The sequence below is a fragment of the Octopus sinensis genome, linkage group LG3 (genome assembly GCF_006345805.1).
Source record: "Octopus sinensis linkage group LG3, ASM634580v1, whole genome shotgun sequence".
NCBI lineage: Eukaryota > Metazoa > Mollusca > Cephalopoda > Octopoda > Octopodidae > Octopus > Octopus sinensis.
The window spans coordinates 77,213,470-77,230,347 of record NC_042999.1 but is presented as its reverse complement, the minus strand read 5'-3'; the positions used below and the strand labels follow the sequence as shown (position 1 = coordinate 77,230,347).

Sequence of the window (16,878 nt, the reverse complement as noted above, 5' to 3'; positions counted from 1 at the left end):
GAATTATGACGAGAGTTTATAAAGATAATTAAATTTATTTTAATTAAAATGTATCACAACATTTTAATTTTAAATAGCAATCGCTATATGATTAAACAAAAATAATAAAGATTTTAAAATTGTTGTCTTACTTAGTAAACGAGACTTGGAGAGTTGACGAGGTTTCATAATAGTTTAGTGAATGTCAACTAACAACCGGCAACATGGCTATGGGAAGGAAAGGAAACGTAAGTTTTTAAGAAAATATTTGTTTATAATCCGTTTCAACAATATAAATTAACATTTTAAGTAAGTTTCGTAGTTAATTATAATTTGGGTTGATTTATTTTATCGCCTTTTGATCTCTATAACTTGCCAAATGGCTTCGCTTAGCTACGAATCTCATGTGTAATGGTTCCGTTCACGTTTTTTAACAACGTGTTTCATTTTATTTTGCAATTTTTTATAATTTATAAACACAAACATAAATGTTTTTCTTTTTTGTTCTTCCACAGACTTTATTACCATTCGCAAATTTATCCAGATAGATAAAAGATTGATTATATTTGTGTAACCGTTTTAAAATTAGCACTAAACAAAAGATTATTCAGTTATTTTGGCACCACAAATAATGAAATATCCACAACTAGTTTTCAAGAGTAATCTCAACCCTCTCATACGTTTCGCTATATCTTCCTAGGTCTTCCAATAAGCTTATTCAATGCATACACATATCATTACATCTACTATTTTTATTCGGAATTCACATTCTATTTCTATCTGTTCTATATATTTCTGTTCGAAGGATCCTGTCAAAGTATTATCCAAATAATAACAAAGTTTGATTTCAAAACATTGAAATTATATGTTGCTTAAAACTATTATCCACTAGAGAATAGGTATTATTACTATCTGGTTTAATGTCAGAATCTAAACTCTATTTCTTCAAAACAAAACCATTGAATTCTTCAATTAGCAACTAGGCATATAACACTAGAACTAGTATTTTAAAGGGCTACACCTATTACATTTTTTTTTCTTTGACCGGGTTTAACGCTTTAGTTTAACCGAATATTCATTGTCATCACATGTTTAATAGCTTGCTGAATAAAGAATATTTGCAACCAAACACTTGTTCAAAGCAGTAGGTAACTAAGTCTGCTTCCCATGGCCTGTAAGCCTTTGATCTGCCATTTAATACATTTCTTCCTACCGACTTAAGTCTAAACAGCTTTCTGGCAAACCAAGGAGATTCTGTTTAGATTTTAGTCGGCTCTGATTAAGCATTTCAGCCATAACTACCTTGTCCTTCGTATAATGTACACCGAGCTTGCCCAATATATTCGTTGAAGCGGTAGCATGTAATTTTGGTTAGTGTATAGTTTAACCCCCAGTCACCAAAACAAAAAACAGTCTAATAGGATTTTAAAAATGTGTAGAAAACAAAAATTTGACTTTTTTTTTTGTTTTGTTGACCAGGTGTTGAACTATATATTAACTGTAATTTTGGAGAGATTTGACTTATTTTTAGCAGTTCGAATAAATTAAACCGAGTAATGGGCAGAAGACAGATGCACTAAAAATTGGGATACTCCTATAAAGTATCAAAGATGTGAATGGAACTATAAGAACACAGCCTGATTTCATAAGATTATGCAGTAAATTTCTGATTTATACCAATAACTGGGTATATTGTTAAAGATGTTATGTACTCTTAGAATTTTAGTCCATTTTGACTCAATTGGTCCTTATTAACATTAAACATAACTTGTGCATTACTTATTTTTCAAACGAAACTGTTATTTAATTATATTCTTTATTGCAGAATTCAATACTTTCAAACTAAAATAACTAAGGAAAACTACTCGTGGACGCCATCCACATGAACAAATATAGTTAGTATTAAATATGTTTAATGTAGAAATCTTAAAGAAGCAAAAATCATTATCATTTTATACTCCTCTTTCCATACTTGTATTGATTAGACAGGTTTTCTCTACCTCAATATCTTGCCTCTTGTTACTGTTACCATCTGCTTCATAAAATTCAGCCTCTTGAAACAAGCCATTCATTTACACCTAATTTTCTGAGTAACTCCAGATTACAGTGCATGGTACTTGTCAAACATTCTTCTGGTCAACTACTACTTCTTCTTGTGTTTTCCTCACTCCACCTCTTCCTATTGGATCACTTGGCACCTATGTCATCCTCTATGGATCATACCAACAGAGTTTTCTGTCTTAATTCATCTGATCTTTCTCATCCCCTATTCTCTTGCCTCTTGTGTTCTTTCATTCATGCACACCAACATTACACATCCAGTGGACCATGCTTGCATAATTTCTTTGCAGCACACCCTCAAACTATACTCAATGCCTATATTTTACCATGTAAAATTGCACTTGGTATGTAAGCATTTCACAATCTACCCTTCATACAAAAAATAGAATCCTATTAAATTAGCAATTAAGTGACTGATTATTTCATGGACACATGTACCCTTATAATCCTCAGAGTTGGTGTGATATAGTGTATAACAATGCTGGACCTTTGAATTACAGATAAAATCCATCCTTTTAATTTGCACGCAATTTCTGTCTATCCAGTCTCATTCATAAAATTTGGGGTCAACCTGAAGCTTATAGTAAAAGAAAACATATGTCCAAGATGTCACTCTATGGTATCAAACTAGCAATGGAAAAGAAAACTTCTTAACAATTTGGACAAACCAAAGGACAAACACCTTACTTTCAGCTTCTCTCTATATAACATATACTTGACATCAAGCATCTCTTGTGGTTACTTGATAATTATTCCTTGCTCCGACCTTTCTTCCAATTTTTCTGTTTCTTAACTTTTATGGTTCCGCCTACTGTAACATTCCGCTAAAATGTCATCTTCCGTCAGATTGGAGCATTGTTCCATTCACTGCTCTGATATGTAGTGCACAATAGATTGTCTTGTATAAATTCCAAGTTGTCCTATATTTTTGAAGTTTCTCTCTGCCTCCTCCTCATACACATAAGCTTGAACTTCTCTAAACCTACTTCTGGCTGAGGAATCTATGAGCTTTCATTCCTTCTTTCTTCAGGTTATTTTTGTATCTATGGAATGTATAGAAGACATTTTTTAACATCAACTGGTCAGTTTTAAGTCATTCTTATTAATCTATCTGAATCTTACACAGTTGTACTGTCTACTTCTCATTGATTTAATGATACCATTGTTTGCTTGAGAAATGCTATCATCGTTGTGGTTTAACATCCGTTTTCCAAGCTGGCATGGGTTGGACGGTTTGACTGAGGACTGGCGAGCCAGAAGGGTGCACCAGGCTCCAATCTGATCTGCCAAAGTTTCTCTAGCTGGATGCCCTTCCTAATGCCAACCACTCCGAGAGTGTAGTGGTTACTTTTACATTCCACCGGCACAAGGGCCAGTCAGGCGGTTCTGGTAATGACGACGCTCAAAAGGTGTTTTTTTCATGCTACCTGCAAGGGGCCAGTCCGGTGGCACTGGTGACAACCATGCTCGAATGTTATTTTTCACATGTCACTGGCACATATGCTGGTAAGATGATGCTGGCAACGATCATGCTCAGATGTGCTTTTAATGTTCCACTGGCATGAGGCACTGTCATCAGCCATGTCAGTGATTTTGATTTCACTTGCCGCAATAGGTCTTCGCAAGCAAAGTTTATTGTCCAATGAATGAGGGGTACTCATAAGTGGGCTGGTTACACCCACTAGCATAGACCACGGGTTATGGTCTCACTTGTCTTGTTGCCAACTTTTCTTTCGGGGTGCTTACACTCTGTCGTGTATGCACATTGACATTACACATCCAGCGGTTCATACTAGCTTCATTCCTTGCAAGATTACTCATGTCCTCAGCAGTCATGGCCTGTGTTTCACTGCCATGTAGCATGGCTGTTCGTACACATGCGTCATACAGTTTACCTTTTACTCTGAGCGAGAGGCCCTTTGTCACCAGCAGAGGTAGGAGCTCTCTGAACTTTGCCTAGGCTATTCTTATTCTAGCAGCTACACTTTCAGAGCATCCACCCCCCACTACTGACTTGGTCACCTAGATAACAGAAGCTATCAACTATTCTAGTTTTTCTCCCTGGAATGTGACAGAAGCTGTTCTCTGCACATTTTCAGTGTTTATAGCACCTGAACATTTGCCACATACAAAAACTTTCTTCCCTGTTCCTTTGATATTGCTGCACCTCTTATGTGTCCATAGCTTACAATGGGTACATCTTATGGAGTTTCTACTTACGCCTTTTCTACAGATTGAGCAGGGCCATCAGCCTGAAGGGATTTGTGGTTTGTCTGCCTTCCTACTTATTAAGACTTTGGTTTTAGCTAAGTTGACTCTAAAGCCCTTTGATTCTAATCCTTGCTTCCACACCTGAAACTTTTCCTCTAGTTCTGATAGTGATTCAGCAATTAGAGCAAGGTCATCAGCATAGAGGAGCTCCCAGGAGCATCCTGTCTTGATTCCCTCTGTTATTGTCTGGAGGACTAAGATTGAATAAGAAGCAGCTGAGGACTGATCCTTGGTGGACCCCTACCCTACCCAGAATTCTTCACTACTCGTTGCTAACTCTCACCTTACTGATAGCATCCCTGTTCATGGCTTGCACAACTCTCACTAACCATTCATCTATCCCTAGTTTCCTCATTGACCACCAAATAAGGGATCGGGGGACCCTGTCAAAGGCTTTCTCCATGTCAATGAAAGCCAGGTACAGAGGTTTATCTTTGGCTAGGTATTTCTCCTGCAGCTGTTTTACCAAAAAATATAGCATCAGTGGTGCTTTTCCCTGGCACGAACCCAAACTGCATCTCATTTAGACTGACTCTCTCCCTAATTAGTTGGGCTATGTCCCTCTCCGTGACCTTCATTACCTGATCCAACAACTTGATACCTTTATAATTATTTGTATCTAAAGTGTCACCTTTACCTTTGTAGCGGTTGACTTGTTGCTACACCAGTCATTGGGTATGACTCCTTCATGTATCACCTGGTTAACTATATGGGTGACTCGGCTATAGCCGACACCGCCAGATATTTTGAGCATCTCTGCGGTGATTCCTGATGGCTCAGGGCTTTCCCTGTCTTCATACCCTTAATTGCTTTATCTACCAAGGAACTGTCAATTCGGATAGCTGGTCCCTTTGTTGAGTCAGCATTCGGCGGACTCTCTTTCTCCCATTCATTCTCTTTATTTAGCAACCTTTCATAGTGGCATCTCCAAACCTCTCTCTTTGCAGCCTTGTTTAATGCAAGTGAACCATCATCTAATATAAAGGATTGTGATACTTCTAAGCATTCACCTGAAGCAAATGATAGTATATTTAGCCTCAGTGCAGGTATCATGTTGGATACATTGGAGATGTTGATTAAAACCAATTTAGCTGTAACAGCTAACTTTGTTACAATTATGATTTTTTTTTTTTTAAATGTGTTTTATGTGTGTTAACTTTTGAAAACTTTTCCAGGTGCGGCTGCCGCCGGAGGTGAATCGGATATTATATATTCGAAATTTACCCTACAAAATCACAACTGAAGAAATGTATGATATATTTGGAAAATATGGAGCCATACGACAAATTAGACTGTAAGTACTTGTCTTCATCAGAATCCTTTCTTAAGCAAATTTTTTTTTACTTGTAAGAAAAGCAATGATCTCAGTATGTGTTATGGTAGAATCCTGAACACCTCCACATGACCGAAGGTGGACTAATTACAATAAATAAGGACTGAGTTAACTGTCAAGGGAGTAGTTGATGGTGTTAGTTTGACTGTGTTGGTTTACTGTGTTAGTTCGATGTGTGTTGGTTTATCAGTCAGTAGTTGAACAGTGAATAGTCGCTGCTGTTTTTTTGGTGTTCGGTTTAATCATTTTTAATCACTGTTAGACATGAGTCGCATTGTTAATTATTTGTTGAAGGTCTCCTGTAAGGGTGAACCTAATTGTTGAAGCTCATTGTTAAATCGTTGAATTGTTAGTTGCTGTTTTTTATTGCCTGTGAATTAATAATTGTTTTCTTCCCCATTTATGGGTGAAGTAGGGAAAAAAGGAAGGTTGGAAAGTGAACCAGTCCCAGCTGGCAGCTATGCTTCAGCCACTGAAATAAGTTTAACTGTGGATGTACTACAGGTTTGAGAGGTGAAGATGGAGAAAAAGAAGCTGAAGGAGTTTAACAGGCTTATTGAAAAGGAGGGAACCAGTTTGAGGTTGATCCAGCCACAAGATTTGACAGCTAGTGTGATGAAGTGGAAGTGGTATATAGAACGCTGTCCACAGCAACAAAAAGAATTGAAATAGCTACTGTGGAAGCCATAGAGGTAAAAAGCCTCACAACATTCTATACCAGAGGGAAAAATTACAGCACAGTGGAGGTAAGGTTCGCGAGCGAACAAGAAGCGAGGCGCTAAGGACACCAGAGTGGGTACTTCTGCTGACTTACTGTGGCAAACGAGTGGCCAGGGTAAGGATTGGCAGAGTACCCGCGGAGATTGAGGTACTCTGAGATTGGCTGGTGGCAGCCATTCTGCATAATATGGAGGAGGAAGCGAAAGTTTTAAAAGTAATGAGAACGAAAGAGGTAAACTTGGAACCTGGTGCAGCCCACCCACCCTGGCTTACTAGTTATCAGTCAAACCGTCCAACCCATGCCAGCATGGAAAGTGGATGTTAAATGATGATGAATCAGTTCTGATTAATATAAATCATAATATAATGCATTAGAATTACCAAATTTTACAGACACTCATTTGACTTTTTCTTCACTAACCAAATAAGATTTTATGACTCTATGAAAGATGATCTGGTAGAAACAGTTTTATTTCTGAGATTTTTTTTATTTAGTCCCTATTATGTAATGTCCACTAGATTTCTTCTTTACTGTTACTTATATATTTAAAAGTACCAAGATGTTGTATAGATGAGGACTTCAAACAGTTATCCCTGTAGTTCAGGACACATACTCTATGTCTATTGCATTGTATGTCTTGTAAATTGAGGGTTGGGTGGTGTGCATCAATGTAACCAGTTGACTTGGTGGAAATACACGAAAACATAAACAGCTAGTCTTAGTTTTGATAGCATGTCTTATGTTACAGATTGGTATCATTGACTGATTTCCTTGGTGGTTGGAAATGCTTTTTTGACAAAATACTGTTTTTGTTATATAGCCTCAATTATCCCTCTTTAGCGTGTAGCTAATTAGTTAAATGTATGGGTGTGACCAATGGAACTAGCATTCCAGATGTACTGTGTCTTCATCTAGCTGAAGTCCACATTTGCACTGAAATTTATAGTAGTTTATAGTACAGATGACATTGTAACAGCATGGACGTGTTGCATTTCTGCCAGTGTTGAATCAGTTGTTGTATAGATCTGGTAGCCACAACAGAGAGCGGTAAGATGAGCTTGGTCGAGGAGTTACAGTGGTTTCTCTTTAGCACCTATTTTCAGTGTTTTACATCCCAGTACAGGGATTAGGATTAGTGGAGTGATTGATGCTGACAGCTATTTTGTTTATATATTTGTTTTGTGTTATTTTGGATTAGGTGGGATAGATAGTGTCCTGACGACATTGTAGTTGTGTTCTACAGTGTGGCAGATGTGACTGAAAGTACTTTAAATATGTAGTAAAGTTAAATTTAGGTGTGCCAATTCAGTCTTCAAGGAACAAATCTTCATTTGCTAATTCTAAAACAATATGCCCAAAAAGAATGTAAGTGAACCACAGTTTAAACATTAATCAAATAATATTAATTGTATCACTGATGTTTTTGTCATCTATCTTCTTGTTACTAATTTATGTCAGTTCTCTCAAACTTTATCAAGCCCTTTTTTATCTTATCTTTTCTCTCAGTTTTGCTTATATTATTTAGAATTGCAGCAACGGAAATTACTGTATATTGGTATATAGTTTTCTTTCTTTACTGTTAAATATACCTGTATTGTAGAAAAGGATTTCTTATTGTCCATAGGTAAATAATCATTATTATGATTGTTCTCTGCAGCAGCTGTAATAAATCGTTTTAGTTGTTATTTACCTATGTTAACCTGATATCCTATGGAATATTGTTTTATGACAATGATTCTATCGATTTTGCTCATGAACTATCAAAATTTGCATACAGAATCCTCTATTGTAAAACTTGAGTGAAAATTCATTAAGTCAGTGCATGTATGCTTGAGAATATTGAAGACAATTTACAATGGTTCATTTCACTGAAATTTCCATAGAGTGGAATAGTTTTTACCATCCAAACATCATTGTAACAAATAAGGGAATCATTTGTTTGCTTTATAAATTTGTTTAGAAAATAACATTCTTAAATTTTTTTTTTCAACCACTTAAATCTTAGTCTTTGACTAATTGACTTAATACACACATTTAGCATGTAGTTTAAATGTCCTACTAGGTACTTCATTCTGTTTACTTCAACATTTTACCAATCATCTATGTTAGTGTGTTTACACCTGTGTATTTGGGAAGTTAACTTGCGATGGACAAGCTATTCATCCAGAGTTACAATTTATCTTTCATTTACTTAGTTTGCCAATAAGCATCTAGCTATCTTTCATAGATCCAACTAACAAGTAGATTTTTTACAAGTCTCTCATACTATATCATCAGCAGCAGCAGCAACAAAAATGATTTTAATAATTCTGCAAAGGAATATCATTTTGGGTGTTATTTTTCTGAATTTACATATATTTACTTCATACATTGGCATAAGGACACACACTTGTAAGGACGATATAAAGGTCTGAATTGACTGTCAATATATTACTATTTTATTAGTCCTGGAAGAATGAAAAGTAGTCAACCTCAGCAGAATTTGTACTAAGGGCATAACTGAATGCTGTGAGTCTGATGTTACTGATTCTGTCATCCACCACACTTGAATTTATGGATATTGAAATGTCTGAAATTAGGCTGGGTGATACTAGAAATAGGTTTTGGTAAACATAAATATACTTTGGAACTATTGATCGGAATTAGAAGAAATAACTTTAGTAAATGTCTATTCATTTATATACATAGACTAGGAGATAGAGATAACTAAATGAGGTTGGTTAGTTAAACGTTAAACATAAGTTGCTGAGAAGATGCAGGTCTGGAGATGTGTTGGGACAACAGAGATGGTAGTAAAAGGAGAAATAGGTATACAAAGTCAGGAAAGTGTACAATGAGCTCAGAAGAGTATTGGGCACAATAGCTGCATCAGATGTGACACAGAGACAATACAGTTTGCTGGTTAGTGTAAAGTTGGAGTAGAACCCTGATCAGTTGTTTTCCCTGGTCTTAGTTGACCCAATACTTTTTGATTTAAATTTTCTAGATGGAAACTGTTCAGATACCTGTTTTGTGTGTGTGCATGCATGTGTCCCAGTTTATGTTTACATCAGTCTAAAAACAATTGGTGTTATGTCTTGTAATGTAGCAGTTTGATAAATAATGATGGATAGAAAAGAACTAGTATCAATATGACTGACTAAAGTCCCTGAAGGTAAAATCCTTCAATGGCTGCCGTCCAATAAGTGAAACCAATAGGTTTAACTTTGGCTATATTGTTAGTGTAATTCTTGAGCAATGCAAACATATCCCTTCACCAGTTTAATGAGCCACTCTATTGATTCATAAAAACGACATGCAGATATATTGATTCAGCAAAAGATTCTAAAATGGTGATATGAAGTAGTGACTGACATCTGTTTGACATATCATTAAATATAATAAAATATATCTAATTTATTTTGATATAAACTATGATTTATATCTAATAAGGAAGAGAGAGAGTGAAGGAATAACACCTTTCATAGTCTAAAATTTACTGTAGTTCAGCATGCAAATATTGAAACATCAAAACTGTCTTTAAAAATTTAACCATTTTATTTTCCAGTGGTAACACAGCTGAAACCCGAGGAACTGCATATGTAGTATATGAAGATATATTTGATGCAAAGAATGCTTGTGATCATTTATCTGGTTTCAATGTATGCAACAGGTACCTTGTGGTACTATATTATCAAGCAGTGAAGGTGAGAATTCATTGTTATTTTTTTTTTTTTCATATTCTAACATAATGAAGCGAAATGGCTACAAGGTTAAGCTTAACTATTGACCATAGTCATTGTAATATCCTCTGGTTGTCTCACTATGAATATAATTACCAGCAAAAGAAATATGTATGTTGGACTTCACTTTTTTTTTTTATGATTTCTAATTGTTCATTTTCCACAAAAAAAATAATATTGATTGTCAAATCGCAAGAATATGAAATTTACAGCTGGTAGCATTTTATATTCTGAAAGATTAATTTTGATATACCACTGGCTACCCTTTTTTTGAATCACAACAATAAAGCCATATCATGATGGAGGAGAAATTTCCTAAATTGATAAGGATCTTGTCAAATTCAATATTAGATCTAGTGAAAGTGCTGACTTTACCTTGGTTAGGTCTCTCCATCTGGGTTGATGATGTATTGATACCTATAAGCACAAGCCTGAACATTTTTCTTTTATGTTAGAAGCCCAGCAGTTACTCATGCATGCAAGTTTTCCATCTCCACTATACCAGTTTTATCCAAGGGGGACCTTTCTGCAAGGCCAAAGCCAACAGAGCTTGGCATCAGTGTTTTTGTCTGAAAATATCAAGAGCTGATGCAGATATTGGAAAGCATCTTCTTTGACACTGTAACAGCTCCCACTGCCTCAAGAAAGACAGAGTTGATCTTGGTAGAATTTTCTGCCAGAGAAGAAAGTGTTGGAACATATGCTGCTCAGCAGTCTATCCAGTGCCCCATTGACTTTGCTTTGCCAATCTAACATCTTATTGTGAACTATCACTTCTGGAAGTTAAAAAGTAGGTCAAAGATGAATATGAAAGTTTATGTTACTTAAAGTTTGTAATATGAGACATTTCCTTCAACTGTCAACAAAAAAAAATCACAATTATTCAAACAATAACAATGTTCCATCAAACAGTGTCAAGTACCATTGATGTTATTAATAAATATTTCAATTGCTTTTGGCTTACATTATAGTATGCTTTTCCTTTCTGTTGTCCACTCCAAATGAAGTGCAGCTGTCACCACTGACTATGCAACAACTACTTTGTTTTACTATTCACCTAAGATTTGATCTCATATGTTTGTAGTATTCATGGCAAAGCATTCTCTGCTTCCTTATGTTGTAAACCATTGCTCTGCTGTCCTTCCTTAGTCTGATATCAGCTAGTAGGACAGTGAATCTAAATACCAACTTACAACACTCCAGCTTTATTACTAACTGGCTGTCTGTTGCTTACAATGAGTGTTTTAAACCTCAACATAGTTCTCAGGGAGATTCAGCATAAACAGAATGTGACAAGCCTAGACCTATGAAATTCAGGTACTATTCATTTTTGCCAGCTAAATCAACAGGAACAACGTGAAATAAAGTGTTTTGCTCAACCACACAATGTGCTGTTAAGTATCGAATTCACGACCAATCCGATCTGGAGTCCATACCACTAATCTACATGCCTTCATGCCTCTACTACCGAGAAAGAAATTGGAAATGTGCTTAGATTAAGGGGCATAACTCTGTTAAGTATCTGATGTCTTAATCTTGATCAGTATTTCAACACAGTCATGACTACTCCACTTTTCCTTTCTGATAGGCAAGTTTATATTTGCACAACTAAATTTACTCAGTAAATCTAGTTGCGCATGAAGATATTACTCTGAAAATTACTGGCATAGCACATCATTTTTAACTATAAGATCTAGGTTAATAGATATATAGTATAGAGAACCAGACACTCACCATGTGTTAAGTTGGTTCACTAGACTTTCTTACCTACCTGAGCTAATTAGTACTGGTCGTGGCTGTAATGAAAGCATAATTACCAGATCAGTTAAGGGATGGACGGTGCCCAGATATGTTTCTTCTTATGTTAGCAAAAGATTTCTCTCAATGATGTATACATAAGAGTGTGATTCTGCATGTGAAAGACCTGCACAGACTAGGCAACCATAATCCATTGAATGCTTAAGTTAATTTGCATGAAAGGTTGAGTACAGACTGAAAAAAATGGTTAGACTTTAAATGCAACAGCAGTGTACATGAGAGAGAATCTAACTAGTATGGACTGCGAGTTCTCTCAGTAGAGGGTACCTGTATTAAAAAATTAAAGGAGAAGATCAGACGTCAGAGGACTGAGCCTCCTAAGAGATTATGAAAGACTGAAATGATGAAAGATATGCTGTACAGCTAAGTCATCCAGCCCATACTGGTATGTAGTGTACTGGTTTTGTAGACATATTTGGTAATTTGAGTTTTGAATGGTTTCTTTAGGTGATAGGAAAAGCTTGTTTTGTTTATTTAAAGTTTCTCTTATCAAGTATGGTGTCCAGCCATGTTGGCTTGTATACATACAAGTAAAATGCATGCAAAATACACATAAATATATACACATATTTATGCTTGTGTATGTATATATGTATCTCTGAGTCTTTACCCATTGTGTTTTAACTCTTTATAAAAGACTCTTCTTTTCAAGTTGCCTATCTTTAATAAACTTCAGACTTGTACTGCTTTGTATGTTTCATCAATGTAAACCAGAAGACTAATTTTTAAGAAGCAAATTATCTACCTAAAAATAACACCAAGTTAATTTCATTTTTAAAAAATGTTTCTCTGTTTGTCTTCTTTAAAATATATTTTCTCAAATTTTTACATAAATTTTATCATTCTCTACATTTTTTTTTCAGGCTTTTAAACGAATTGACCAAGACAAAAAGAAAGATGATATTGATAAAATAAAAACAAAATATGGATTAAGCACACCAGAGAACAAGAAATGATTTTTCTATACACAAAATATGGACCAGATATTACAAAAAAAAAATGTGAAGTGAATATCTTACTGAAAAAACATCATCTCCCATCTGCTATTTTACTTGTCATCTTAAATTTGAGACTTTAACTTCATATACACAAACCATATCTTTGACCTCAAATTTTGTTTCAGTATGGGATGTAGTATATCTTTGAAACTATTTGGGTTTCCATTTTTAAATTTCATCTAATTCATTTTATTTTTTTTTACATTGGATATAAGCATGGGAACAGAAATATATGTAATGGGAAGATAAAGAGAAAGAAGAAAAAAAAGACGCTTCTTTCTCTTTATTTGACATCCAAACACATTTCAATGTTCACGCCTATATTTAATAGGATATGTATTTTAGTATAAAAGGCAGATTTCATAAAAATAATATTTGTTGAACTGTTCACGTTGGTATTTATCATTACAATTTGTCTTTAATTATTCAAAAGTATATACTATACTTTTCCATGCAAGTTTGTGCTGACACATGGAAATTCTTGCATAAATTATCATGCTAATAATTGTACATCCTTTCATATTCATAAAACCAATAACCTCATGACTATTATTTTATGTCTTCTCTGAAATCAATAAATCATTTTTTGATGGATGCTATGAACTGGAAAGTTGAACACAAAACTATACAGATATTTGAAGTTTTTGTTGTACACAATACTTTTAGTAGATAAACCAATGATATAGTGCATTTGTAGGAGTATAGGATCAATTGAATCAACTTCAATTGATTATGAAAGAATAAGATGAGTAATGATATGTTGTATGGTTAACCCTTCCAATCCATACTAGCATGTAACCTACTGGTGTTTATTTTATCAAATGAGGTATGAAAGTAAAAGTTAACCTTTGAATAAAAAAACTTGTATTAAAAGTTTGATGTTCTTCCACAATGTACAGCATTGATTTCTTTTTTAACCCTTTCATTACCATATTTATATTGAAATACACTACCTTTGTTTTAATTTTAAAAGAAGAATTTATTAAAATACCTATCATTTTTAAGCTGGTGTTTGGAACATAACATAAGGTTTTGATGGGAGATTTTAATTTAAATCACTTTAAAATTGAAACTTTGTATCATAAAACTCGGAGCATTCTCAGGCAGGTTGGTATCAAAAGGGTTAATGATCATATGACCCCTTTTGAAAGGGGTGATAATATTTAATAGTTAGTATTAGTTGACACCAGTGTCTTACTGATACTTGGAGATTGAAAATCAGAGTTGGCATTTCAGAAAGTTCAACTCAAAATAGTGCAGTAAGACTAGATACAACAAATAATCAGTCCACATGTAAACTTTCTTGGCTATCTTCACTGAAGAAATTGATACCCAATTTATTTTAATACTTTTTCTACAGCAACCTGTGTAACAGTTCCACGTTTGTAGCGATGTGGAAGTTTTTGTTCAACTAGGCAAACGGAGTTAGCTACCTTGCTAAAGAGCAAGGTTTAAAATCTATTCGCATATGAGCAGTAATCCAGCGCCTGAAACCTTATAACTGTTTTGCTTTTTGCACTTCTACTAACTGTTAATTTTAATAATGAAAAATAATTATAGTATCCTTGTAGCTTTAATACCTTAATCATGATATAGGAATGATACCTAATTTTAGGTAAACAGCAGTCTGGATTTTGAGAATAGAAGCAAAGGCATCACTATGTGACGAGATAACCCATAGGAAAGGATGATCTCACAATATTGAAGTATCTCTTATATTCTGACATTGGTCTGGTCAGGCAATTGAATTTGCATTAGAATTTGAGGTGGGAAAGAAGTAAGAGGTTCACTAGCAAGATTAAATAGAAAATTAGTTAATAAATCCATGATTATTAATATTTAATTCATGTATTCATGCTGTGGAAAAATTATTAGATGCTTCACACTAGTTTCTATCTTTTTTTTGTTGTTGTTTTCCTTTGATGTCATTTTATCAAAGGGCTTGTGAGAAGGTTAAAATATCATTTTGTTCAATGTAGACAGTTATTAAACCTTTACAAATCAATCCAATTGAGACTAAGGTAATGTTCACAATAGGTAAAGATTCCATCAGTTTTATATAAAAATTTATTGTTTTCCAGTTATCAGTAAACCAAAATTGTGGATATTTTTTTCAAATTCTACTAAATATCCAACATTCTGCAAACTATGGCCACATAATCATTCAGTTTTTCAGTATGTCCTATTCTTGTGTATGTTCAACCATCTTCATTATTATTATTATTTCAATCATTATTGAATTTTTTTATTGCATAGATATCATTAACTATATTATGCCTTTTCTTTGATAGCAGGATTTAGATCAAAGCATTTCTGTAAAAGCTGGTGCCAATTTTTGGTTTGACATGCTGAAGAATGAGTAATTTGTATTGTGTTACTAATATTTCTTTATATGTTCTTGGCAACAGACTTGATTTCTGATTAATAACTTATCTCATGAATAACCAGACTTTCACTAAAATATTGCCTTCACCCTTTAGTGTTCAGATTATTCTATCAAACATAATGCTTATTGATTCACATTGATTTGAATTAATCATGCATTATCTCATATCTTCAAGATGTTGATGGTGTAATTACTTAATGTAGAATAACATTGTAGGGTGAGTGTGAGAGCCTGGATCTGGTCAGTTTGAATATAAAACAGATTAACTATTTTGGCCGGATATGGCCGGTTTAAATACTAAAGGGTTAAATTAATGAAGTATCATTTTAGTTCAGTTGTAAAACACTTGTTGTTTTTATTCCCTTGGAAGTCACTGTCAACTCTACTTCTGCAGGCCTCTGCTCTAGAGATAACTAATATTTTTTTATTTAGAAATGTGAAATTTTGCACCTGATTTTACTTTTAATTAGAATCCCAAATAGCCTTTGTCATCTTCAAATTCCTCATTGTCATAGATCTAGTTAAGCAATTGGGTATTAAACATTGGAAGGACCAATTGAAGATTGAAAAGGACCAATGACAGGATCTGAATTGCATATCTACTGTTTCTTAGTGACTACCAAGCAAGAGATGTGTGGTTCTGTGGCTCTTTCTCTGCTTCAAATTTGTTTATGATATACTCTTTTACTCCTTTACCTGTTTCAGTCATTTGACTGGCCATGCTGGAGCATTGCCTTTAGTCAAGCAAATCGACCCCAGGACTAATTCTTTGTAAGCCTAGTACTTATTCTATCAGTCTCTTTTGCTGAACTGCTAAGTTAAGGGGACGTAAACATACCAGCATCGGTTGTCAAGCGATGTTGGGGGGGACATACATATATATGATGGGCTTCTTTCAGTTTCCGTCTACAAAATCTACTCACAAGGCTTTGGTCAGCCCGAGGCTATAGTAGAAGATACTTGCCCACGGTGCCATGCAGTGGGACTGAACCCAGAGCCATGTGGTTCGTAAGCAAGCTACTTACCACACAAAAATTTTGACATTAAAGTTTTAGCCAATAATTTTATGTATGTAGCTTGCAGTGCATGTGCTAAAAACAATTCAGTTATGTAAGATGCATTGTCATAATTATAAGTAAAAAAAAGTCAGTTGCGTATGTGTTTATGTTGTGTATGTTGATGTGTGTTTGATGGATATTTTAGCAGGAGCTTTTAATGGTTACATGCCCTCCTAGAGACAACTGTGGTGATTGTGTAGCATTGGTGTTTGATCATACCACAATTACTAGAATTGTTATTAATCTGAATGTATGTTAATTTTCTCCTTTTGTGATATATCAGCTTGATGTTGAAGTGGCTGTTTTTTTTTTAATTTTTATTATTATCTTTCAAATAACATGCAGTCCTTAAAGATGGGAGGGATGATGGCTAGTGAGGAGGCTGTCTCATGGTACAAGGCAGAGAGGGTTAGCTTGAAACTTAGTAGGGGGAGGATGTAGCTGTTGTTAAGGTGTCATATCTTACCATAGTTATGCTAAAAGTCCTTACAGTGACTTTAAGAATGGGGAATTCAATACTGTAGTCTAATA

At 34.6% G+C, this 16,878-nt stretch overlaps 1 protein-coding gene across 1 annotated transcript; it reads left to right on the top strand.

The window, feature by feature from the left end:
• The first annotated feature begins 88 nt into the window (after positions 1-88).
• On the top strand, positions 89-13,525 carry LOC115209284 (splicing factor 3B subunit 6). Its single transcript, XM_029777611.2, has 4 exons — positions 89-227; positions 5,487-5,605; positions 9,913-10,051; positions 12,769-13,525. The coding sequence occupies exons 1-4, from the start codon at positions 204-206 to the stop codon at positions 12,859-12,861; spliced, it is 375 nt and encodes a 124-aa protein (XP_029633471.1). The 5' UTR covers positions 89-203; the 3' UTR covers positions 12,862-13,525.
• The last annotated feature ends 3,353 nt before the right edge of the window (positions 13,526-16,878 follow it).